General features: G+C 31.9%; 1 protein-coding gene across 1 annotated transcript; it reads left to right on the forward strand.

The window, feature by feature from the left end:
* Positions 1 to 7,000: 7,000 nt before the first annotated feature.
* On the forward strand, positions 7,001 to 8,813 carry LOC141658594 (uncharacterized). The gene is made up of 2 exons (XM_074465518.1): positions 7,001 to 7,236; positions 7,763 to 8,813. The coding sequence occupies exons 1-2, from the start codon at positions 7,068 to 7,070 to the stop codon at positions 8,521 to 8,523; spliced, it is 930 nt and encodes a 309-aa protein (XP_074321619.1). The 5' UTR covers positions 7,001 to 7,067; the 3' UTR covers positions 8,524 to 8,813.
* The last annotated feature ends 16,587 nt before the right edge of the window (positions 8,814 to 25,400 follow it).

Here is a 25,400-nt window from a genome sequence, read left to right on the forward strand (position 1 = left end):
CCAAAGGACATTAATTGACCGGACGGAGGGAGTATTTTTTTGATAGGTGACCAGTGTTATATTGATTTAGCTAAAGAAAACAATCAAACAAGATTAGCTAAGACGTCTTTTTCTTACAACACTTTGGACCTTATAAGCATGCCTACTAAATTGACTGTCGACACGTCAACATTTTCCCTTCAACAATTGAAGAACCAATTGATCTAGACGGTAAAAAGATTGGTCTTGCTTAACACGGTCTTAAGTTAAAGGTCTTGCTTAACACGGTATTTAAATTGACTGTCGACACGTCAACATTTTCCCTTCAACAATTGAAGAACCAATTGATCTAGACGGTAAAAATGTTGGTCTTGCACTCTTGCTTAACACCGTCTTAAATTAAGATCTTTTACAATCTTCTTCTGTTACCTATATTATTTTAGTTGGGTATGAGTAGATTAAAGAACCAATTAATCAACTTGGTAAAATTACACAAGTTCTCATGTCGTAATAAGACGATTTTACGATGATAAATAATTCGATTGACCACTGGTCGATATGAAAATCAAATAATTTTTTGAGTTAATTAAAAATAGGCATGCATAATTTAAAGCTAAATGATACGGTCTTATATTATACTCTTTACTAAGTGGCGAAGCTGAGGAAGCTAGCAAGGACACTTGTCCTTGCTGAACAACAAAAATTCTAAAGTTTCTAATTAATATTTTCCGTCCCCGTAATATCAAATCTTGATTCCGTCATTAACCAGTTTTGAAATAGTCCAAAAAAACTAAATGTCGTTAGTTTAACTCAACATTATTTAATCAAGGGTTTAATCAAGGTAGTTCTCATAGCCTTGGAACTATGACAAGGTTCAATTCATTATACATATATATTTCGTCTGGGGCACTTCACTCCCCTATCTAATTATTTTGAACTACCTCATGAACATTTATTTTTTGGGATTTCATACATAGTATATAGTTGGATATAAAATGGACCACCAATATCTATAATAAAGAATTGAAGACAGTTAGTATTATTGCAGATGTCTTAACAGAGATTTTATTTACTTTTTACCTAGCTTTTTCAATAGACTAAGGGAAAAATAACCGTCTCAGTTTATATATATCATGAATAATTGAGACGGAGGTAGCCAGTATAATTATAACATCTTTTTTAAAAGTAATACTGTAAATTTAGTGTATTTATCAATGCGTGATTTATGAGTTATCATGTATATATAGAGATTTGTCATTTATTTACCAAGTGGCCACAAACTAACGGCTATTAGTTCCCAAAATTATATAAACAAAAATAATCTCCAATCCCTTTTGTAAGACACTAATTATAGTCGATGTGGTCCATAAGAAAACAAATTATCAAGGAAAATAGTAATTTTAAATAAGAAAGTCATGTCCTAAATTACATAATTTCATCAACCATGAGTTGTCAAATGCCATTAAAAGTGTACACCTCACCTTATATAACATGGATGCATATCCTAATTATACTATGAGACCTTCCTATGTCGCAATCACATAAAACGTGATCAGTTTATAGTAAATATCAGGCCAACTATTTCACGTTAAAATTGACCAAAAAAATTCTATTATTACAAAATAACAACTTTTTAAAAGTGGTTACGATTCTACTATTTAACATAAAATGATCATTTTTTTCCCTTACATAAACGACCACACAATAATTACTGGTATGTAATTATGTATAAACCCTAAATCGGAAAAAATGGTAGCATAAGAAAATTAAATGAAGCCATCGTCATATTCAACTACTTTGTAACAAATTTCATTGAATATTGAGGTAATAACAAAAAAATGAAGGATGTCTGAGCTTACATGATTGCAAAGAATGGACATCTGCAAAAGTATATTAGTTATTATGGGATTTATGGGTGTTTAATTAATGAAGTTGCCCTAATTTTGGAATTTTTGGGTAGTCAACATGCAGGGTTTGTTGAGTTGATGCTCTTTTTTGGACCTGTTAATTTGCTATTTCTAGGGTTTCTGATTTTAATTTTGGGTATGTGTTACTTATGATATGGGCCCTTTCTCTTAGGGTATGTTTGTTTTTTAGTAAAATTATTATGATACTCAGTTTTCTACACAATTGATGTGACTTTGAACTCTCTTTTGTTGTGTAGATCACTTGTTGTGATGCACTAGAATTTATGTTTGTGCCTTCATTGCATCAAATTTAAAGCAATAGTGACATTTGAGATATGTCCTAATAATTACTCTTTATTATATACACGGATTATATGAGAAGATAATACCGAGATTTATAATTGTGTAAGATTGGATATATAGACCGACTAATGTACAAATGTTTTTTTCCCTGTGCAATAAACACGGCCAACAGCAGGCTTACGATTCGATTTATTGATTAAATATGACGTGGTAAGATATATGTTCCATGGACGGATATGAGCCAATTTATGAGGAACTTGATCAACTTATGTACAAATGTTTTGAACTCTATTTATTGATGAAAATCTTAGTATCAAGGACAATTTTACCGATGATCATGTGTTGAACATTATAGTTATACTATTTATCCTTAATAAATTACTCCGTATAATGTTAGCTAAGTTATTAACATATATGATATTCCGTATATTATTGTGTTAAGCTTGTGTCTCAGACGATAATGTGATTTACTATGATATAACAATAACGAATTTATGAATCGACTTATGTATAGATGTTTTACCTCACGATGTTATCGGTATTATGTGCCTAGACATTAAACAACTTTTACCAATTTATCGTACCAAATTACTTGTACATTGTTAGATATCGAATGGAGTTAATAGCATGATATATTACTGTATGACGATGTTGGTGCATGTCACAGTGAAATGGTCACGTAAAATATATACTTACTAGTACGAGTGATGACATATGTGTGGCATTAACTGCTACCTATAAAGCCATAACATGGGCAATTTCTACTTACGGATATCTGAAAGACACACACATACAAACACATGATATATTTAAGGAACAAGCTTAGTTGTCTTCATAAACACTTATTAATGCCTTGATATATTTAGGGTAAATTCCTCATTGTATGTATTACATATACAAAACTTAATAATTAAGCACATTACTACTCTATTTAGGTGGCCGTTGGATTATTATTATGTCCTTGTTTCACTAAACTTCAGATGATTTACCGAGCTGATCATAAAGTTAAGATTATGTTCTTTTTGTCTGAAAAGAGCTTAATTGAATAAACCGAATACAACTAGGAAAAATTGAATGTAGTTGAAGAAAAAATTAATTTGAATAGAGCCAAGTTTAACTGAACTAAATTGAATGACCTAAGCTAAACTGAAATGAATTGAAATTAAGCCAGAAAGAACACGGTTCATATTTCGGAAAGTAAAATGAGATTACATCACCAGATAGCATTGAGTCTCAGTATTACTCTTTAACATGCAACACACTATGATGTATATGGTCCATCAAATGATGGACCCTGGCCCTGGCCTACATAACATGTACTCCGTATATGAGAGGGTGATACTGATATTTTGAGCCATCTAATATGGCGTTCTAGTATTTTCTTTGGAAAGTAAATTGTATTTTTGATATATTAGTATCACAAATGTTTAAGGTAAGCTTTTATTTTCTCTTCCAGAACCTTATATACAGCCTCCTTAGGGCTGTAATTATCATTTTATAAGCTGGTCTTTAATACCTTAATTAATCCAACTAACTCGATTCATCTGAAATCTTCCACTAGTAATTAACGATATTATTAATGCCTCAACCAATATCAATAATTACTAATTTTTGGTATGTTTTTAAAGGAAGAGTGTTAAATTCATTTTTAAGCTAATATGGTATACCAAGACGTTAGAAATCAAATGTGTTGAGGACTTGAAGTATAGAAGCAAGATATTGATTCAATAACCACCAAAACATGGTGACGGCTACTTAATCGCTTTCCATGTAATTAATGTAAATTTTAATTAGCATATTAGTATATAGTTTAGTTGACAAGGTGAGTGTTTGATTTCGTGCGTTATGAAATCTCAATCAGTTAAGGAACCATGTTTTATTCTTATTGTAATTGGTCACTTCATGTTTCAACACATTTGTAATAGCTTTTGGCACAAGTTCAATTATACAAGTTTCAATTCTTGATACATACATGCTCTTACATTATCCATCCCTTAGTTTGTTACTCTTTTGTTCCAGTCATTTATTTACCTTTGAGTAAAACAAAGGTAAACAAATAATTGAAACAAAGGGAATATATGCATGATACTATGAATCTATGATGTTACAAGGTGTCAGCAGATTAGAGCATCAGATGATATGTATTAAGTTCCGATATCACTCTCTCATATGTACTTGCGGGGTCTATCAACATGAAAAGATATTTATCAAGAAATCATCTCAACCAAAAGCTTAATTAGCCTGATGGTTAGAATCCCATGATCAGTTTTACATGTGAGAAGGTTCTATCGAGAATCACAATAACACCCTCTTAATTAACTCGTATGTATTGTGTAGGTACTTAATTTTAATTCTAGATTAAGTACCACCTTGTGACGCTATTCACTTATCAACCTGAAAATACGTGAAATGACCTATGGAACTACTTTCGGTAGAATCGGCAATCAACATAATCATAATATTGAAATAACCATGAAACAAGGTAAAAACCTAAACGATATTACTGTACGTGTATAACAGTCTCATACAATAGTAATTGACGAAATAGTAGTGAAAATTGGAAAAGAAGGGAAAGGAATTTGAAAGGATGATATCGTATTAAACATGCTAACTTAGCAAGAATAATATATCTCTATCATGAAGTTATTACAGATAGTAAGCCATTATCACATATCCAATGACATCATGTTTCACCTGTTCATGAGTTTCAGGCAGCAATGACAACTACTCTTCCTCCTCTTACTCCTATAATATGTCAATTCTCATTTAAATCTCAAATTTTCGGTAACAATTTTATCCAACTCTCATTTAAATCTGCATTGTACGATCATCGTATAGTATAAGTCGCGTTTTTATGATATATCCAATTTGTATGTTATAAATACATACACCACCAACTTAGTAGGTAGTCTTACTATATTCGTATTAATTAATATACTTCGTATTATATACATTATGAATTTAATTAATTAATGCTATGTTTTTTACTATTATAGGATTAATGTTTTCTAAATTTGTACGTTAACTTTTGACTAGGATGTTCCTCTAATTTGTACTCCATTGTCTGTAGTTAACTCAATTTAACAATTGTTACCGTACAAGAAGTTACATGATGATTAACTTTTGACAATAGATAACAACAAGAAATATCAAACAAATTACAATAAAGTTGAATTGACAGTCGTTATTAATAACTAAGAATGTGACAAGAATTATACGACTATCTTCATTTATATCAACTAATTTGAATTTAATTAAAAGTTATGATTTAGATAGTATTCCGTATGTAGGTAATAAATTACTCCGGATAATATACTACTTTAGATTTTCCGCTGTAAGCAAAAAAAAAAAAAAAAAAAAAATCCATAAATTTCATGTATAATCCAATCAATTTTCATCAATTCATAGAAAGTAGATGTATATAGTTTACTATAGTTGTCGGGTCAAGCAGGATTTCAAATGATGGTTTATGTTAATTAGCTGATTCTAAATCATTTTATTAAAATTAGGCCTTTGTTGTTGTCGTCGTAGAAGTAACAAAAGGTAATATAGAACGTGTTTCCAAAATCACGTATTAAAGTTTAAACATTGGATATTTTTTTAAGTGTATTAATTACACAAGTTAGATATAGACATAAAGTTTTAGCATTTTTTTTAAACAAGTTTGTTCTTTAGCAAATTGCTTAGCAAAAATATACTTAATATTATGCACAAGGGTTTACGTGTAACTATAAATCAGCCGTTGGTTTGTCATGGCTAAAACTTGGACAAGGATAGATTTACAATTTTACATACCTATTGTGCATGTAATAAATATTTTACCTAAACATAATGTGTTTGTGGTACCCTCAAACCGAACCATTAAATTAAGTAACCTTTCCCTTGTAAAATCTTAAGATAAAAACTGTCCACGTAAAATTTAGGTATCTCGGGCAATTGATTATGGTTATGAATTATTATTTACAAGGATTGAACTCAAATCTAAAAATTTCATAAATTATTTTGCTTTTGTTTGATAATCACTATCAACGGATTAATCATAAACAAACAGGTTACAAATCATATTTTATTAAAATGTTTGACCAAAGTGTATTTTAATTAGCAACATTAATTAAAGTGTTTATAATTAGCAGATTAAGATTACTTTATTGTTATCTTTTTTGTAAACTAAAGTAAATATTCGATCTATTTAGAATATGCCAATCAATATGTTGTGGTAAGCAACATGATGTAAAATTTTGGCATATTAATTAGTCAAACATACTAAAAACTTTAAATATCCTAAAATTGCTCACATTTATTCACATTATCACTTCAATTTGGTTAAAAAAGTTAACAAGTAAATCAGGAAGGTTGAGAGTAAGCTCGATACAAACCGCCGAGTCTAAACCACAAAGGTTCAAAAGGAGCAACTTGAACTCATGGAGCATTGTCACACACTAGAAACGTTCTAAGATTGCAATAAAAGTGCAACCTAACCTTAGATAAAATGCAAGTAGTTAAAATTCACTTAATTCAAACCAATGAAAACATGATAAAAAAAAAAAAAAAAAAAAAAAAAAAAAAAAAAAACCTTGTTCAAGTTCTCTATTTAGAACAAAAAAGATAAAAAAATAAAAGAAATGTGTCGTGTGAAACCAACAAAAGTGACTGCCCATCCACAACCCTAAAACCTCAACCTACTCACTTTCTTATTCTGTTAATTATTTCTCCTTCCTTTTAAACCTTACACTATACATTTATTTGTTGCACTTATTTTCTTCATCTTCATATCTTTCTTCTCCTACCATCTTCTTTTTAATTTATACTTGTCAAAATTAAATTCAACAAATTAAATTAAATTAAATTTATATTTATATTTATGTTAAATTATATTTAATGGAAGATTCAAGTGGTAATAATTCTAGTGATAATGAAATGAAATCTTCTAGTAGTTGCCCTAGAGGTCATTGGAGGCCAGCTGAAGATGAAAAGCTTCGAAAACTCGTCGAGCAATTCGGCCCTCAGAATTGGAATTCCATAGCTGAAAAGCTCCAAGGAAGATCAGGTAATTAATTTTAACATGTATGATTAGTTATCTACTTATCTGATCTTAAACTTTGTGTTTAATCAATTTCTATAGGTCAAGTATCTCTTTGTCACTTTCATGTTTGATGAGCCTACATACCAAATTTAAAGGGATGATGTACTACCAAATTTAATATTTTAATTTTATATATGTTGAATTATACTGTATATTCTTTATACTAAAATTAATTAATTAATTATTTATATATTTATATATGTAATTTTTCCCATATATTCATGTTCTTGCAACAAGGATAATTATTTATGAAAAGAATATTCCTTGATTTATATAGTATACACGTAGACCTGTTTGGTAAACGACATATTAATAAATTTTTAAATATAATTGTTTTAGATCCTTATTGATCCTTATTGGTAATTTTAATTTTAATTTATTAAATGGATGGAATTAGTTAAATACTTTAAAAATTTTAAGAAGGTGAGTTGATTAATTAGATTTTTTAGTTAAGAACTCACTTTCTCCTATATCTTGTTATGTTACCTAGGAAAGAGTTGTAGGTTGAGGTGGTTCAATCAACTAGATCCAAGAATCAACCGTAAGCCCTTCTCAGAGGAGGAAGAGGAGAGACTCTTGACGGCTCACCGGATACACGGTAACAAGTGGGCCCTAATCTCAAGGTTGTTTCCGGGAAGGACGGACAACGCGGTCAAAAACCATTGGCATGTTATCATGGCTAGAATGCAAAGGGAAAGGTCCAAACATATCCACCAAACTGGTAAAAGACCCATGGTTTCTTCTCATAATTCTTCTATAATCTCATCAACTCACCATCTAAACAATCTTAGTACCGCGAAAATTGATGGAAATATTAAGTGGAATAATCATAATTATGGTGATACATCTTTGAGGTTTCCATCACCAATTTTAGACAAATTTAGGGCACCTTCAATAATTAACTCAACATTTGAGCATCAACACTTTCACAAAGGCGGTCCACGACGTTTATCGACGTCTTCAAATGGGTCTTCACTAATTAATGGTGGTAATCCATGTATGAGAATTGGTTCAAATGTGTTAAATAATGGGTATGATCATAAGAACAAGGGTTTGCCCTCTTTTAAATGGCCATCAATACACAACCAAAACCAACCGAATGTGAGAATGTCGATGACCGGGTCATCATCGTTGGATTTGGATCGAATCGAGGTGGAAAAAGAGCAAGAAGGCGATGGGGGAGCAATGTTGATGAATAATTCCAAGGAAATTCGTTTCATAGATTTTCTTGGTGTGGGAATTTCTTCTTAATCATCATTAATTCCTTAAGTTAATTAGTTATGTTTCATATTATTAATTACTTTAGTAACTATATTTGATATGAACTATAATTTAAGTATTGCGGCATATGTAATTGACATGTTTGATGATACTCGTCCCTCTCTTTTTGTTTTTCTCTTGTGCATGTGTTAATGCATGTTGAGAGGGACTATATAAATTAAATTAAAACCAGTATTAATTACGGTAATTATTAGCTAGTAATGACTAATTACTTTCGTTTGTACATGTTTTTAAGTTATTGGTACGTTCTATTTCACCATTGTCTACATCAATATATTTATTTTGTACTCGTATTTAATTAGTACATACTCGCTATGTTTTATGAGATTTTTTTGGTTTTAAGTGAGCCTCAAGGACGATTTAGATGTCGACGGGAATTGAACTCAGATAAATCAGGTCAAAAGTCTTACCTCTCATGACTTTACCAATTAAGCTAGCTGACATATGCAGGCGCCAAGCTGTATTAGAATTAGTGTCCTGGCTAATATAGATCTGGCTCGTCTACATAGAGTGCCATTGTACTAGTTCACCCTGTATTTATCGATTTATAGGCTTATCCGAAAACCAAATAGATAGAAACGCAAAATGCGTGTATATTTTTACAGGATCAAACTCGAGACCTATTATTACAACGAGTTTCATAACAACCCAACTAAGTGCTATAAGTTGCATCCATAATAATGTGGATGAGTTAATAAAGTAGGTTGATTGATGAGAGTCCATCCCCATCACTATATACATATACATATACATTTAATTTGTTTGAATTGCCAAAAATGAGTTAAAGTATGTTTTTTTCTAAGGAAAGTGAGAGTAGAAGACATAAGTTGTGTCAGAAATCTCATGTAAGACAACACAGAAAATAATGCTATTTTGTTCAACTTATTTTGCTTCAAGAGTTTTGCCCAACATGTAAATGAATGCTTTAATTTGCTCTCATTATCGCAAACTTTTAAGCTCATAATTTCTATTTATGTTCATGTCTCTGAAATCTTAGTATAACGAAGATAGTGATGCTTAGCTGTGTTGTACAAGGACGTATTACTAGCCTTTCTAATTATGTGCATGCTTTTATTTTTATTTTACTTGAATTTACATGCATAAGTTAGCTCTAATAAATGTGCAATATACTCTTTATATAAAAAAAATGAAATACAACAATGTGTGTTATATTTATGATTAAATGATATAAATATTATTGGAGTTAATTTGAGTTTAATTTCGCTCTTCAAATAAAGTTCAGTTTAGTAAAACTTTGTTATATTTAGTTCAGTTTAAATAGTTTTATTCCAAAAGCACATGGCTTAAGTAAAATTAGTAATATAAGTTAATTCTCCCAAAATGATACGTAGTACATTTTTTTATATGCATTTCAAAACTTGTTTTACAAGGTCGGCCACTAAGAGAATGTTACTAATGTTCTTCCCCGAATTTTTAATTTTTATTATATTATTTCTCGATGAGCTAAGACAACTAACTTGAACTCGATATAAATAGGATGGAGGAAGTTTTGAATTGGAAATGTTAAATTAGATGAGAAGAAAAGTAGAGTTTGATTTCGTGGGGTAAGAAATCGCAATCAGTTAAGAAACCAACTTAAGCTATATATTCACTTGCAATCGCAAGGCTGGTCAAGCCACCAGCAATTGTGCTGCAACATTACATACACGAAAGCTTTCACCAAGTCTCTCTATTTGACCTTTCGTAAGCACGAGAAACTGAGCTAACAATTAGGGTATACTTTACTCGAATAAATCTTTATATTTGATGATCATAAACATCAAATGTTGTGGTGCTGTTTGGCCAAGTTTATCTAAAAGAGTTTTTACTTTTTAAAATGAGTTTTTTCACAAACTATTTCTTGAAAAAGTTGTGATTGTTTGGCCTAACTTTTGTAAAAATAGTTTTTTCCCAATTTGATGTGTTTGGCCTAATTGCTTTTATTTGACTTTTTTGATTTTTTTTTTTTGTTTATTATATAATTTAGGTCTGCGCCACACTTGTCAAACTTTTCACCTTTAAGCGCGTTTTTTCTAATAAAAATTATGTAATGTCATAGTTACAACCGCAATTTTTATACTGTGTAATACTCATAAATCATAATCATGATATTCATAGCCGATGTTATCTCCTCGATTAGAAAGTTGCAATATCAACTTTGCAAGATTATGAAACTCACCTACAAATATAATTAATTAGTCAAACTATAAACAAAATAAATTAAGCATTGGTGGGTACTTGAACTACAAAACAATTACTACGTACTTAGCCAACGAAAAAATAATTATAAAATAAAACCGTCTTATAGTTTTATACTACTGTATGAGATATTACTTTTATAAGCCAAACATTCAATTTTTACATATAAAGGATCGTCTCACACTGAAAGACGGTCTTATACATTATTGAAAGGATCGTCTCATACTCTTTTCATCTCAAACCGTAAATTATTTTTCCTTTTTATATAATTAATATTGAGCTTATATTTAAAAAATACCATAAGACAAATCATAAGCAATATACGGAGTACATAGCAATAATCAATGCCACCTGACTTAAAGAACGTACAATTAGAAGCAGCCGATTAACAAAAAAATAGGTAATAATAGAGTGAAAAATATTATAATTATAGAGTACAAACAATAAAAAACCAAAATAATTGCCCATCTAGTAGAGATTGTGAGAAGTAGAAGTAGAAGTAGGTATTTGCAGCTTCTGCTTTAAGTGGCTTTTTTTAAAAGTTTTAACTTTTCAAAAGTAGTTTTACATCCATCTAATTTATAGTGTTTGGCCTAGTTTCTATTTTTTCAGTTGTAAAAGCACTTGTAAAACTTGGCCAAACAGCACCTGTCTTTCCTTTAACAAGCTAAGGCTGTACATTTTCAATAGAGTTGTATTGTGTTTATGTATATAAGTGTATATCCACCCTGGATAATGATAGGCGCCGACACCCAATCTCGGCGCCACCCTCTCAGATGCAATCAATGGAGACTCCTATAATAATGGGTGTATGTGAGAGGGTGGTACCGAGATTGGGTACCATCCAGTGGCGCCCTATCATTATCATTATTGTGTAAGAACCATAAAAGTGACATTTGTGTAACTTTTCTTTACCACGAGTATCCTCTACTATACCGACATATGATGCAGTCTTCTTCTAGCGACATGTCAAAGCGCCATATTTGATCAATTTCGCAATTTTCACGAAAGAAATAATTAAACCCGTTAAACTAGACTAATTGTGAGATTGAGCCTCATAAGTTACAAATATAGTAATTCGGCCCATAATTTTGACCAAAAGTAAAATCAAAACTAATTTTTATTTTTAGCCTAAATTTTATAATTAAATAATTATGTATCTAATTTCATCATAAACTATAAAATTATTTCAATTTTAAAAATTTGTAATTTATTCTATTAACATGATTTTCAGAATATATTTATTAGTTTTTCCCAATTTTAATACAATCTATATACATGTGAGAATACTTTATAAATAAAATTCAATTTTATATAATTCATGCAAGTAATTTATAATAAATGTAAAGAACATTAATTTTTTTTGTAAATTTTTAATAAACGTATTATTATCTATTAAAAAATTGTGTAAGTTGTAAAGAATATTATCATATCTTCCTATATTATTGTAATTTTCTTATTATTAGCAAATTATATCTCTTTGTATACGGTAGTTTATCTCATAGGAAATTCTTGCCTAATTGTTGATACTTGTATTACGGCTAGTTGTGTCATTTAGAGTTGATTAGTCTCTAGTATAAATGTATACCTTGTATCCTATTTTTATTCATGCAATTCTTAATGATAAAAACCGTTTATAATTCTCTCTAATTCTATCATGGTATGAGAGCCTCGTGCTCTTGATAGAGGGTAACACCTCAGAGTAGATCCTTAGGCCGAATCACCCACCCAAAACCCAATTTCTCTTGGCCTATACCTACACCTCTCTTCCGCTGCCACCACACCCAGAATTGCATCTAACCATTCAAAGTTGTTTTCCCTTGACCATCACTATTATTCGGCCAGCACCCTATCATGCCAAAACCAAAATCTCTTACAAATCAAGTGTCATACCAACCAATTGCTTCATATGGCCTACCTTACATTATTTTAATTTTTTTTCTTTTTTACGTATAAATTTACACCATCAAAACCATTTATCAATGTCGCACTGATCACAACGAAACCGAACCACCATATCACCACTACGACATTGTGCACAACCCAAATCAAATTTGACCCCTCATTGCTTCCCACCTACTAATAACCAACAACTCCAATTAACTTTACGACCATAAATCCAACCAAAACCGGACATCTATGCTTCCGAACAAACACTGAAATTTCGACCACCACTGAACAAACGCCCTGTCGATACAAAACTTGATCACAACCAAAAATATCAGTTTTAAACATCTTATCCAAACCCATACTGTTTTTTTTTCCTGCATATGTTCACGTAATAGAACACCCTTACACCTTTTCTTTTATCTTGCAAATCCCAGACGGGATTCATCCCTATCCCACTGTTCATTCTCGGCAACCGTACAAAAGCAACCACCCTCCGCTTGCACAACGTTGTCGACATTGAGATTGAACCACGACACTGTCCTTACAACCCAACCGCCCCGATGCTCTTCATCGTCACCGCTCTACATAACCGAAGAATCTCTTAAACAAGTGGTAAGGGTTCGATTCCTGACTCTTGCAAATGAAAAAGCCAAACTTGGGAGGGGTCAACCCAAAATTGTCTTCAATACCCCGAAGGAGATTGCCTCAGCTGTCGGTATGGGGTACTCTTGGTCAACACAAAAAAAAATTGTGTAAGTGAATATAAAATGAATTTTTTTTTACCATGATTCTTGTCATTTTTGTTGAAAATAAAAAATTGGGTTGAATTCACCTTTGGTCAAACTTATAAGGCCTAATTATTACATTTAAAATTAAAGGGGCTGAAATGCTGAATTTCACAATTAGTCAAAATAAAGGAGGTTAATTACCACTTTCGCGATCTTATATCTCTATATACGGAGTATATGACGACTTCCTATTAATGCAATTGATAGATAAGGGTATTAGTAATTTGACTTATTGAAATAAAATTGATTTCCACGTTCAATTTTGTCTTAGAAGTGATTACTTGGGAAAAATATATCACAAAATTGCTAGAATTTGATACATACTCATACTTCTCAATTTTATGCATCCAGTGGGCTCAAACAGGTGCTGTCGTGGGCTAAGAGAGTGAGAATTTTTCACATTGCAATAGTCATCTTGCAGATCTTCGAAATTATTTCAAGAAGTCATTGTACGTACCTAGGATGTTCATAAAATAGACCGGACCGATAAACTGGACCGACCGGTCCGGTCCATAAAATATGATAACCGGTTTTCGGTCTGGTCCAAGTAGGAAAAAATAACCTCAAATAACCCTTTCAAATGAAACCGGTCCGGTTTCCGGTTTCCGTTTTTGGAGTATGGGGTTTTTCGGTCTGGTCCGATTTTGGACTAGTCAATTATACTAGATATCTTGGAAATAGGGAAGTTTTTTCGTTGTCTTAATTTTCGTTATATTCCTAGATCTTTGAGGGGGCGTTTGTTTCGCGCATGGGTATAGGTTTGGAATGAGGAATCATACCTGGATGCTATGGGGTTGGAACTCCATTCCTCATACCTTACGTTTGTTTCAATTGTAAGCAGTATGGGTTTGAAACTAAATAAAAGTTAAAATATGTAAAATCCAAGACTTTAAATAATAATTTTATCATATAAAATCATGAAAATAAAGATTTAATCAAATAATTATATAAAATATTTCATTTTCAACATGTTATAATATTTATTTTCACATTTTTGTTAATTATAATTTGATACCTATGGGTATCAATCTCAAACCCACCCCTCTCCTTGGGTATGAGTAACTTATTCCCCATGGGTTTGAGGTATGCGTATGAAACCCCCAAATTCGTCAATAAACACTTGGTATGTGTTTGGCTCATTCCAAACTCATACCTCATACCTTTAATAATTGAACCAAACATCCCCTGAGAGAGAAGATGTTCGGTTCACCCATAGGTATGAGATATGAGTTTGGAATGAATCAAACTCATACCATGTGTTTGGTTTGACGAAAATGAAGGTTTCATACTCATACAGGCATACCTCAAACCCATGAGATATGGATTTCTCATAGTCAGGGAGAGGATGGGTATGAGATTGATACTTATGAGATCAAATTAAAAATAATAAAAAGTGATAAAAACAATTATGTCATATTGTAAAAAAAATCTTTTTATATATTTATTTGATTAAATTTTATCTACATGATTTAATAGTATTAAAATAAATACAAGATATAAGGTATCAAGTTTCAACCCGATATCACTCAGGTATAATTCTCAATTCTAACTTTCTAAGCCCATAGGTCCGTCATACCCACGCATGAAAAACACACCCCCTGAAACATCTTGGGCATGAGGCTTTGTTGATCTATCCAACCGAAAAAAAAAAAAAAAAAAAATACTTTCCTCAACTTGAAGAAAAATACTAAGACTTACTAGGGGGCTAGCCCAACAGAAACTTTGTAGTTTTCATGTATCCAAGGTTAATGGGCCTGATACAAGACTTCATTAGGATCTTAGTTAACTGGGCCCATTACTAAATACTCAACGCTTCCAAGTTACAAGGGCTTAATTGCTTGTTTGTTTCCAATTTCACGAATTGTTCTTTCTGACCTATAAAATCGAATTGGCCCTGTAAATTTCAGCCCAATGTAATTACTTCTACTCCGAGGTCTCCGGTTCAACGCATAGTAGAAGATTCATGGGCTGATAACGAGACGAGACAACTCGCGAACTATTCGAGCTCGTCTCTGTCAAAGTTTGGCTAGAGAAATTAACGAGTAAATCGAGTTAATGTTGACTCGACTCAAAAAGTTCGCGAGGGAATCGAACTTTTGTGATTAGATAATATCGTGCTTATTACATTTTTGTATCACCATATCAAATATTCTCATTGATTAATCCAATATTTTTATGCATAATCTTTGGATCTTGTTATTAGAAAAATCGAAAGAAAAAAAAAATGAATATTAAACAATTATATATAGGCTCACGTTAAGCACGAACAATTGGATTTAAGCTCAGAAGCTTGATGATGAGCTCAATTTTTTCAGGTTCAAGTGAACCTAATATCAGCTCGAGCCTTTTGTTAGGACAAGTCGAATAGATTCAAACTCGTGCTCGACTTGGTTCATTATCACCCCACTATAATGGACTTGTCATTTTCATTTTCTATGAATACAGTTGGTAAGGAATGTTTTGTATGTTTTACATATGCATTACGCTTGTAGAAGATATAATAATTTATCGTTATTACTACCAGTCTACCACCAAATTGTTAATTACTTAGGTAATTAAAAAAGTGATTTTTAACTGGTCACTTGTAATTTTACCCACCTATTAGAAGGGTAATTAAACAAGAATATTTTTACGGAAAAGTTTACTTCCTTTTTTTTAATACTCGTATATGATTTTCATTTTTAAAGGCGCATCTTTAGATTTTTTTTGTTAACAAAATTATTTTAAAGAAAATCAAAGTGGCTTTACCCACTCAATGTACCTTTTTTTTCTTTTGATAAGGTAGTCACATGCCCTTCTTTTAGACAACTATGTATTATAATATTAAAGGAAAATAAGTCATCTGGCTAAGAGTTCTATAATCATCAATTTTCAGTGACGACCCTAACACGAATACACAATCACACAAAAGACGACTAGTGAATTGAAACTCTTAGTAATATCACAAAATCTCATTGAAGACGGACACTACCCGTCACAAGTTGAAGACGGATAGTATCCCTCTCAAAAATGCAAATGGATAGTGCAAGTGGGGAAAATGGATACCCCCACTTGCATTTTATGGGAAGTTCACTATTTATCTTCAACTTGACCATTTACATTTTGTAAGAGGGGGACTATCCGTCTTCAGGTTCTGACGTGACCGTCTTCAATAAAACGGACTGTAGCAATATATACATCAGCTTGAGGTGTGGATCTAATCTGATACGGAGTACCATACAATAAGTACAGGGAGAATGTATGCATATGATTGATCACTATGCCATGTACTAGACGGCAACTATTATGGACTTGTGGTGTTAAAATGATATTCGAGCGGCCCTATCAATTACTCCGTATGCCCTTTTCCTGTCCTTTTGCGAGTGACAGTCACTTATTTGTGTTTCACGTTCTTATCCAAGGTTTGGTTAAAGAAAAAGGTAAAAACATTGCTATATCGGTATAATATTTAGATTTGCGTTTCATTTGACCAAAAAAAAAATATATTCCTTTTATTCCAATTTTCTCTAAATTTTATCTCAAATTAATTATCACCTTCTAAATCTAGTAATGAAAAACTCCAATTATCCAATTTTATCCCTAGATAATTAATCAACACTATAACCACAACAAAATTAATATCTTAAAAAATTTAAAGAATAAGATTTAGTTCAGGTGATAAGAACTTTCTTATGCTAATCGTGAGGTTGACCAAAAAAATAAAAAATAATATACAAATAATATCTTAACTCTTCTCTAATTTAAGGGGTAAAGTTGGTAGAGTTTACCATTTTTTCTTAATTACACTCATAATAATAGAATGGATGACAAAAAAAATGAGAGGAAGGAAGTATATAATATCTAGACAGTTATTTCCATGTAATAATAGTGACGAATTTTCTGTTCTACTTTTTGTATTTTATTTCGAAAACATTAGCTTATCGTAATTGATGACTAAATAATGTAGACTATTTCATAAGAAACAAGTCGATTGATTCAATTTAAAGTATTCAAATCTCAAGTTATAAGTATCAGGACTAACCGACTTAATCTTATTATACAAATATTCTACCAGAATTGTTTCTTAACCAAAAAATGAAAATAGAACAAACAAATTATTGAAAAAGGTCGATAAAGTCGAAAAATTTCAACTTTTGTAGTAAAAATAACACACTTCATTTAGAATGGTAAAATTTATTTTGATGTTAATTACTCCGTCTAGCAATCATTGATCACAAAACCTCGGCTGCTCGTCATCCGACGTGGAATAAAAATCTCATTAAATTGAAATGTAAGACGAAACACGTGTTTCCAGCTTTTGTAGTGTGAACTGTGAACTTTTCATGTACCAGGCTTATTGCCATGTCTAAACTCTAATCCATTATTCATGTTATTCACTTTTGGAACATAAGTGAAAAATTCCACACAGCTTTACAAATTGTGTTCCCCACTTTCTACCAATAATAATTCCAAATTCATACGTCTTTCATTTCGGTTATTTATTTTCAAAATTACCCTTATAAAAATAGATAATTAATTATCTTCAGAATATTTATTTTGTATTTGTTGGTCTAAGGGCCACAAGGATATTATATTGATGGAATTTAAATTCAGGTTATTGAATATCAACTTATAACTTTACCGGATAAGTTAAATAACATTTACTTAAATTACAATAGATGGATAATGACGGAATAAGTTCAGCGAACCAAGTAAAAGGCGAGTTCAGCTTAGCTGGACAAATGCACAAGTGGGATTACTAAATAAATAAAATGAATCTTTGGCTGTTTGCCATCTAGATTAACAATAGGTCTTGGTATAGACGGGTGGGGCGTATTGACGGGTAAAAATCTCTAATAAAATGGGTAGGGGGGACAGGGTGGAGCACCCCCATGTGCTTCTCACTTTATGGCAAATGGGTATTTTGTGAGGAGAAATGGTATCCATCTATATTTATAGACGGATAGTGTCCGTCTATAATGAGAATTTGTGCTAGATTAATTAACTTGATTATGTAATACACTTTCGTACGTTGTTTGGTCTTCATTCACCAGAATTTTGGATCTATATGATTAATAATTCGAGTAAATTTTTGTAGTTTAAACCCTTAATAGCTCTTGTGCCATTAGTTATGATTAATTATTCTAGTAAAATTTTGTAGTTTAAACCTTTAACAACTCTTGTGCCCGTATTTTACCATTGAACAAGTAGGGAAATATACCCTCTACCACTGTGCCACTTTTATTTACGTCGATAACTTCAGACTTCAAACTATAAATTTGAGGCCTTCTACACTTTGGACCCCGATTCAAAGAACCGAAATGAACCCCTTATGAGCCACCCCTGGATATATATTGCCGTCTTAAGAAAGTTTGTTATTTTTGAAGTTTGAAAACAAAACTCAAGTGAAAAACCAGGTGAGAAGGAGACGCGTCTTGATTCCGGCCAAGGTAGAAATAAACACAATAATTAAGTCTGAATGATTAGTATAAGTTGACCATAGTCATTATTATTTTATGACAATAATTGCAACTTCTACACAAAATGTCTACTTTGTGTATCCATCATGGGTAATTATTATTACGAGTATTTTATAATAATAATTGCACATGTGATTGCAGCTTTTCCCTCGTGATTCAGATCGATCAACAACTAGCTTATAACTTATATAATTAGCCTATTTGAATCTATGAGTATATTAAAGATTACTATACTAATCATCACAATTAGGCTGGCCCGTGACAATTACAGTCTCCATCTTAAGTCCTTAATCATGTACCTAATCAATATAAGTGAATTAAGTTCTTAAATTATTGATACTTTTGATAGCATTCGATTCAATTTGATCTTAGCTCTATAAGACATACAGAGTAATAGTATATCCAGTAACAGATGCAGGATTTTGACACAAGCAAGTGTAACGATAATTTTGAGATAAACGAACTTTTATTTTGTAGACTTTGTAAATAAGGGAGGATGGAGGATTTTACTTGAGAGAGGGCATCAGATTTTCTTTACTAAAATAATGTTTGATTTTGCATTTTTTTTTCCAAACACATACATTAAATGTAAGTAGATCAAGGTGAATATCTATTTGAATTTTGGTGTTAGACTATGATAATTAGCACTAACTATTATGTAGGTCAATGGTTTGCATAAACACATATTAAGTTATTAACTATATAAGGTCTTGAGTTCAAGACATGGTAGAAGCATATTTTTAACACATGTACATGAGTTAAGCTATGGCCCAAAACCAAAAAATAACGCTAAACTTGCTTTTGGTGAGATTTGAACCCCAATTGTCAAGATTAGAAAGTGAATCTCTAACCATTCAACCGATGTTTGTAAACATCATACTCCCTCCGTCTCGGTCAGATGACAAGTGAACTAAAATAACTGTGAAAGAACCAACTACCATAAAAGACATTCCTATAATAGAAAGGAGGATCGAACTGCCCATCAAAAACATTTCTATAATAAAAAGGCAAACAATTGACAAAACACCAAAACTAAAATAGGCAAACAAATAACCAGGAGTTACGGAATATTATTTTGTAGACTGATAAATTACGTAGCATTGCATGACTACGTACAATATAATCTATTTTTGTATTTATTGATGAAGACCACGATTTATTGATTAAATATTTTTTTGTGAATTTTTTCAATACAAGTTAGTAGATCCGGCATAAAGCAGTTGGCCTATCACCCACTTGTTATTTTCGAGCAAATTGAGTATTAATTTTTTTTGTCTAATTAATTTCTCACCAGTTTCATACTATCTGATGTGCAAGTTGATGGATCTAATCAGTAATTATTTGAATGTATGATTGCTCCTAATAATATATAATAAAATTATTATTCTAACATGATTTTGCAAATCTAGTCCTACTAAGTTTAATTTTAGGACTCTATAGAAATAATAATGCCTTACTGTCTTAGTAATAAATTGTGCAAAAAATTATTTTTGTTTGATTGAAGTTGGTAGTAATTTGATTCTCCATTTGTGGGGTTTTGGCTAGCTTTCATTCATGTTTGATTCCTTTGCAATTAAATAGAGTAAAAGAAATATAATTTGAATTATTTCTTTAGATAATAATTACTATTATTATGTACACTTATGTATGTGCCCTATGGGAGATTAAAAGATTATATATAATTGCAGTGTTTGTAAGTACATAATAAACCGTATTTAAAACTCCTAGTTTTTATTAGTATTTGTGTAATTGAAAAATACTTGCGTTCTCTCGGAGAACGTCCTCCCTACACACAAAGGAGGAGGATTAAAATGGGAATTAAGTATTGTAAAATCCTTCTTTGGATATAGGGGGGACATCACGCAAGTATTTCTCTTGTGTAATGATACTCACGGATCCTCCTATTAGACTTGAAGATTAATGATGTTGCATCGTCTTTAGATAATAGATAATATGGAGTTGGGTAGTACCGATTGTGATAGTAATGTAGTCTGTTGTACCTTTGACATAAATGTTGACATGGAACCTTGCTCCAATCAGGATCAAGGGGATCGGCTTTTCACATTCAAGAAACGGTGTGGAGGTCATTCCAACCTTAAGATCGACGCCAACTCTTATAAAAACTTTCTTGAAGGTAAGAAAGTTTGACGGAAACTCCCCATGAAGAATTTTCAAGGGAAGCAGTAGTTCCTTTTTCCCGTCCTTCGGATGAGAAGCATAATACGATTTCAAATCTTGAGATATCGGAGAGTGTCGAGTTGGTGAAAGAGGAGGCTATATTTCATATCAATAAGAAGAAACGTCTAACGTTTGAATTATCTCTAGTTAGCAAGGTGTCCACGGTTCAGTTTGAATTTACCGCAGTTAAAGAGCATTTAAACAAGAAATGTAGCTGCAAGATGGATGTAGATACCTCATTTCTGCACCTCCCGCAAACCACCCGGTGATGATTGGGCCGCATGTTTGGTACACGAAACGATTTATGACAGTTCGTAAGTTTATCGTCAACTGATAGCTCAAACACTTGTGTCTACCTCATAGTCGTCATCTACGCGCCGATACGGTCGTTTTTACAGTAATTAGAGTACATTTGGAGTCCGGGTCAAAAACCGTCTTCATTTTCTAATAACAGTGTAAAATGTCGAGTCAGAATGTTCTGGAATGTTCCGGATATTTCTATTCCATATTTTCGAATCTTTTAATCTTTGGTAAAATATATCCCGAAATAATAATATAAAATATTAAGGAAATAAGATCAATCCGCAATTCCATAATAGAAACGCGGAAATCTTTCATCCGCAGGAGGAAACCACTGAGGAAAAGACGTAGCAGGTGCTGCGCCTCTTCCAAACGACGCAGTGCTTGTTGCGCCTCTTCCTTAGTCCTTTTCTGCGTATTTTTCGTATCTTTTCGAGATTCACTTCCAAAGTTTCTCCGAAACCTTAATTTCCTCCGTGTGATTAGTATAAATAGAGACCTTCGATCTCACATATTTCTCACGCGAGTGTCCGCCCTTCTCTTCTCCCTTTGCATTCTAGACCACGTTCTTACTTTTTGGCGTCTACGTGCTTGAACTTTCGACCACGTAAGCTCGGATCTTTCTGACTACCAACCTCGTTTTGCATGACCGACCAATTTGACCAACTCCACATTAATCAACTTTAATCAATCTTATTCGTTTTTCATCTAGAGGGCACTTTCGTCGTACATTCGAGTCGAGCAATCACTAATCGTTAACTTAGTCAATCTCGTTTCGTCAAACATGTAAGTCTATTGGTGTAAATCCTTCTTTTATTTATTGTATTTTATTTTTGTAATCATTAATGTAAGATTTACGTCAAAAATACTCTTTAAACCGATTTATAAAACCTTGTTTTAAACCCTTTTTACGGATTATCAGGAGACAAACGTCGAGAAAAGACGCAGCAACTGCTGCGCCTCTTCGAAGGGACGCAGCAACTGTTGCGCCTCTTTCTGAGGCTGCCGCAGTTCCTGCTTCCTTTCTTCTTCCTTCGTCTTTTGTTCGCCTGGTTGTTTTTTGTAACACCCCCAATTTATCCGTCCTTTCTTTTCTTTAATTTCCTTTTTAATGATTGAACAATTAACGGGCAAATCAGGAGTGTTACGTGCACGGGATGAATCGTGCTCGTGATTACAGCTCAAAGTTTGTACACTAAAGGTAAAATTATAACTAGAATTAACCAAAATAATTTAAGAAGATAATTACATATTTTCGTACTTAGAAACTCGAAATTACATTATTTAAGCAATAAAAGTCCATTTGAAAACTCGCGGAAGCGTAAAATATAACAAAAGTTTAGTGACATGACCAAAATTGTAGCAAGCTAATAGTCGTAGAAACGTCGCTCTCCATTCCAGTCCAGCCAAGCCATTATCCCAGCAAAATAATTGAACCTGTACACCAAAATTTAACACTGCTCCCCAATATGGCGAGAAATACCATATGGTTCATAACAAACCCACCAAATTTATAAATAGTTGGGTGGATACACAAAAACCGGAAAATATCAACCAACCGTGGTTGAGCAAGGAAAACCAAGTCTCGTTACAAATATTTAATTTATATAGGAAACTAGTATACATGTAACTAAAATGTTCAATACCAAAAACTTAAAATTTTAAACCACTTTACCTTTTCTAAATCATTTAAAAAAAATATTCCACCAATCCTTTATCATGAAATCCGGGTAGAGGAAAATAGAAGGTTTAGTCAACCAAGTTTCGAATCAAGGATGACCTCCCCAACTATGTAATTAACTGGCCAAAAGTCCCGAGTGTGCACGCCCCTCAAAGAGCTTACCTCAAAGAGGAGGATCAGAAGGCGGGGTCTCGATCAACTAACCCCCACTGGACACCTGTATAAGAGTTCCTGTCCATGGAAACATCCTACCCCTCTACCTCATGGAATCCATCAAAAGAATAAAACTTGATTTCCAAACTTAAAATCATTTCATATATCCATCAATTCCAAAGTTATCCAAAAATATAAATAAACAATAATTTTTCAAAACCATTCTCAAAAACATTTTTACCAAACACTTTAAATTATCAAAAGATAACCCCATTAGTAAAAGACCCGCTTCACCAACCACTTTAAAATATCAAAAGACGGCTCCATTTGTAAATGACCTGTCTCAAACCATTTAAACATCCTTCTTTGTCAAATATTATACCAATACATATATATGAAAAATAATTTCTTAAGCCTTTTTCTATAGTTTTATAAAATGACAAGCATTTTCCGTACCTGATCGGAAATAGGTACTCCACAAAAGTGACCGTTAGAACTCCTAGAACTCCTCGGCTACAAACTCAAACTCTACACAATATTTATATACATTCCATATCAATACACATAAGCTAAACAATCCAACCTATATAAGAACTCATGACTTCTAAACCATTTATGAACCCAACCTCCATTTTCAAGAATGTTTGCATACAATCTTTAAGAAATAAATTAATCAAAAGATTTGGCTTTAAGGTCTCATGTTTATATTATAGTCATATCAAGCTTACCCACCATCAACTTTTCATAAATTTTCCAACTAAATAGCAAAGCATAATAGATAAATCAAAAACTAATGCAAACTACTTTCAGCACAATTCAATTTCTGTCCAGCTCTTACTAAAACAGATCCCCAGACCAAACTGTACATTGAAACGTTCCAAATTTTTTTATACGAGTTCTACACTAAAATATCTAAAATTTCTTCTCTAATAGTCATCCCCCAATTCTGCACCGATTATTAATTAAAAATCCTGCAAAGTTACAGCAATTACACCGACACCAAAAATTCAATCAAGCATGCTTTTAGTTCACCCAATTAATCAAATTTCGTCCTAATCAATCACTAATCAAAATCAACAATTAAAAATCAGAAATATAAGACTAATTCATATTCATATTTGTTATGGATTACTTAACATCATTAACAAAATCGTCACAAAAACTCTTTAATTGCATAGTTCATAAAAATCACAACAATCATCAAAAATCAACGAAATTTCATACTTTTGGTGACAAATACTACTCTAACTAACTACAATTAACATAAATAAGTGATAAATTATGATTAACTTACAAATTTAGAGAAGATTGAAAGCAAGAATTGACGAAAAACAGCAATTATGGTCGGATTTCCTCTTCTTCTTCTCCCTTTTCTCCTTCTAATCTTCTTAGGGTTTTTGTGTGTTTAGGATGAGCGTTGTCTTACTTCAGTTCTCAGGAATGTATATGCCAAAGACACGTTGTGTCAATTCATTTTTTTTTCTTTTTTTTTTTTATAAGTTATTAATATGGTTCCGGTTAATACAATACGGGTTTACTTTTCGATCCGAGTTAATAACTTACGTCTCTTATATTAATAAGTCGGTTTCATCTAATATACTAAAATTATCTCATTATTATTATCTATAATCGTAACTTAGACCATTAAATTATCCTTTCATTTACTAACTATTATATTAGTAATTACTAAATTATTCGGGTGTTACATTTTTCTTTCGTCTTTAATTGTTCATATTTCTTTTAACACGATAATTCTAATATGATAATTTTAACATGTAAATTATTCATTAATTAACTCATCTTTCAAAATCTCGACTTAAATCCCTTATAATCCATATTTGCGGGTTTTCTGGTCGTACTCACTTGGAGGTTTAGTTTTCGGTTACTTGTCGTTAAGAGCACCTAGACCAAAACAATATTTATAACTTCACAAACAACTCTACAATTAGTAAAGAGGCAAGTAAAGGCCGGATCCCAAGGGACGGGTATTGAAGTAAGATTTTCAATTGTAAGTAGCGGTGTCTAGGGGTGTCACAATTTGGGGTTTGAAGTAGAAGATCACTAAACTAAATAACAATGTAAGTAAACAAGCAAGATGATAAAAAGGGATGTAAACAACTGATAAAAGGCACTAGGGTGTCATGGAGTCATAGGGGATTCATGGGATTTGATCATACAAACATATTTTCAAATTATAAG

The sequence above is a fragment of the Silene latifolia genome, chromosome 6 (assembly GCF_048544455.1).
Source record: "Silene latifolia isolate original U9 population chromosome 6, ASM4854445v1, whole genome shotgun sequence".
Taxonomy (NCBI): Eukaryota; Viridiplantae; Streptophyta; class Magnoliopsida; order Caryophyllales; family Caryophyllaceae; genus Silene; species Silene latifolia.

Bases quoted from the DNA above. Each gene is read 5' to 3' on its own strand.
- LOC141658594 (XM_074465518.1), top strand. From the start codon at position 7,068: ATGGAAGATTCAAGTGGTAATAATTCTAGTGATAATGAAATGAAATCT. The intron at 7,237-7,762 runs GTAATTAATTTT...TATGTTACCTAG, and splicing joins AAAGCTCCAAGGAAGATCAG to GAAAGAGTTGTAGGTTGAGG.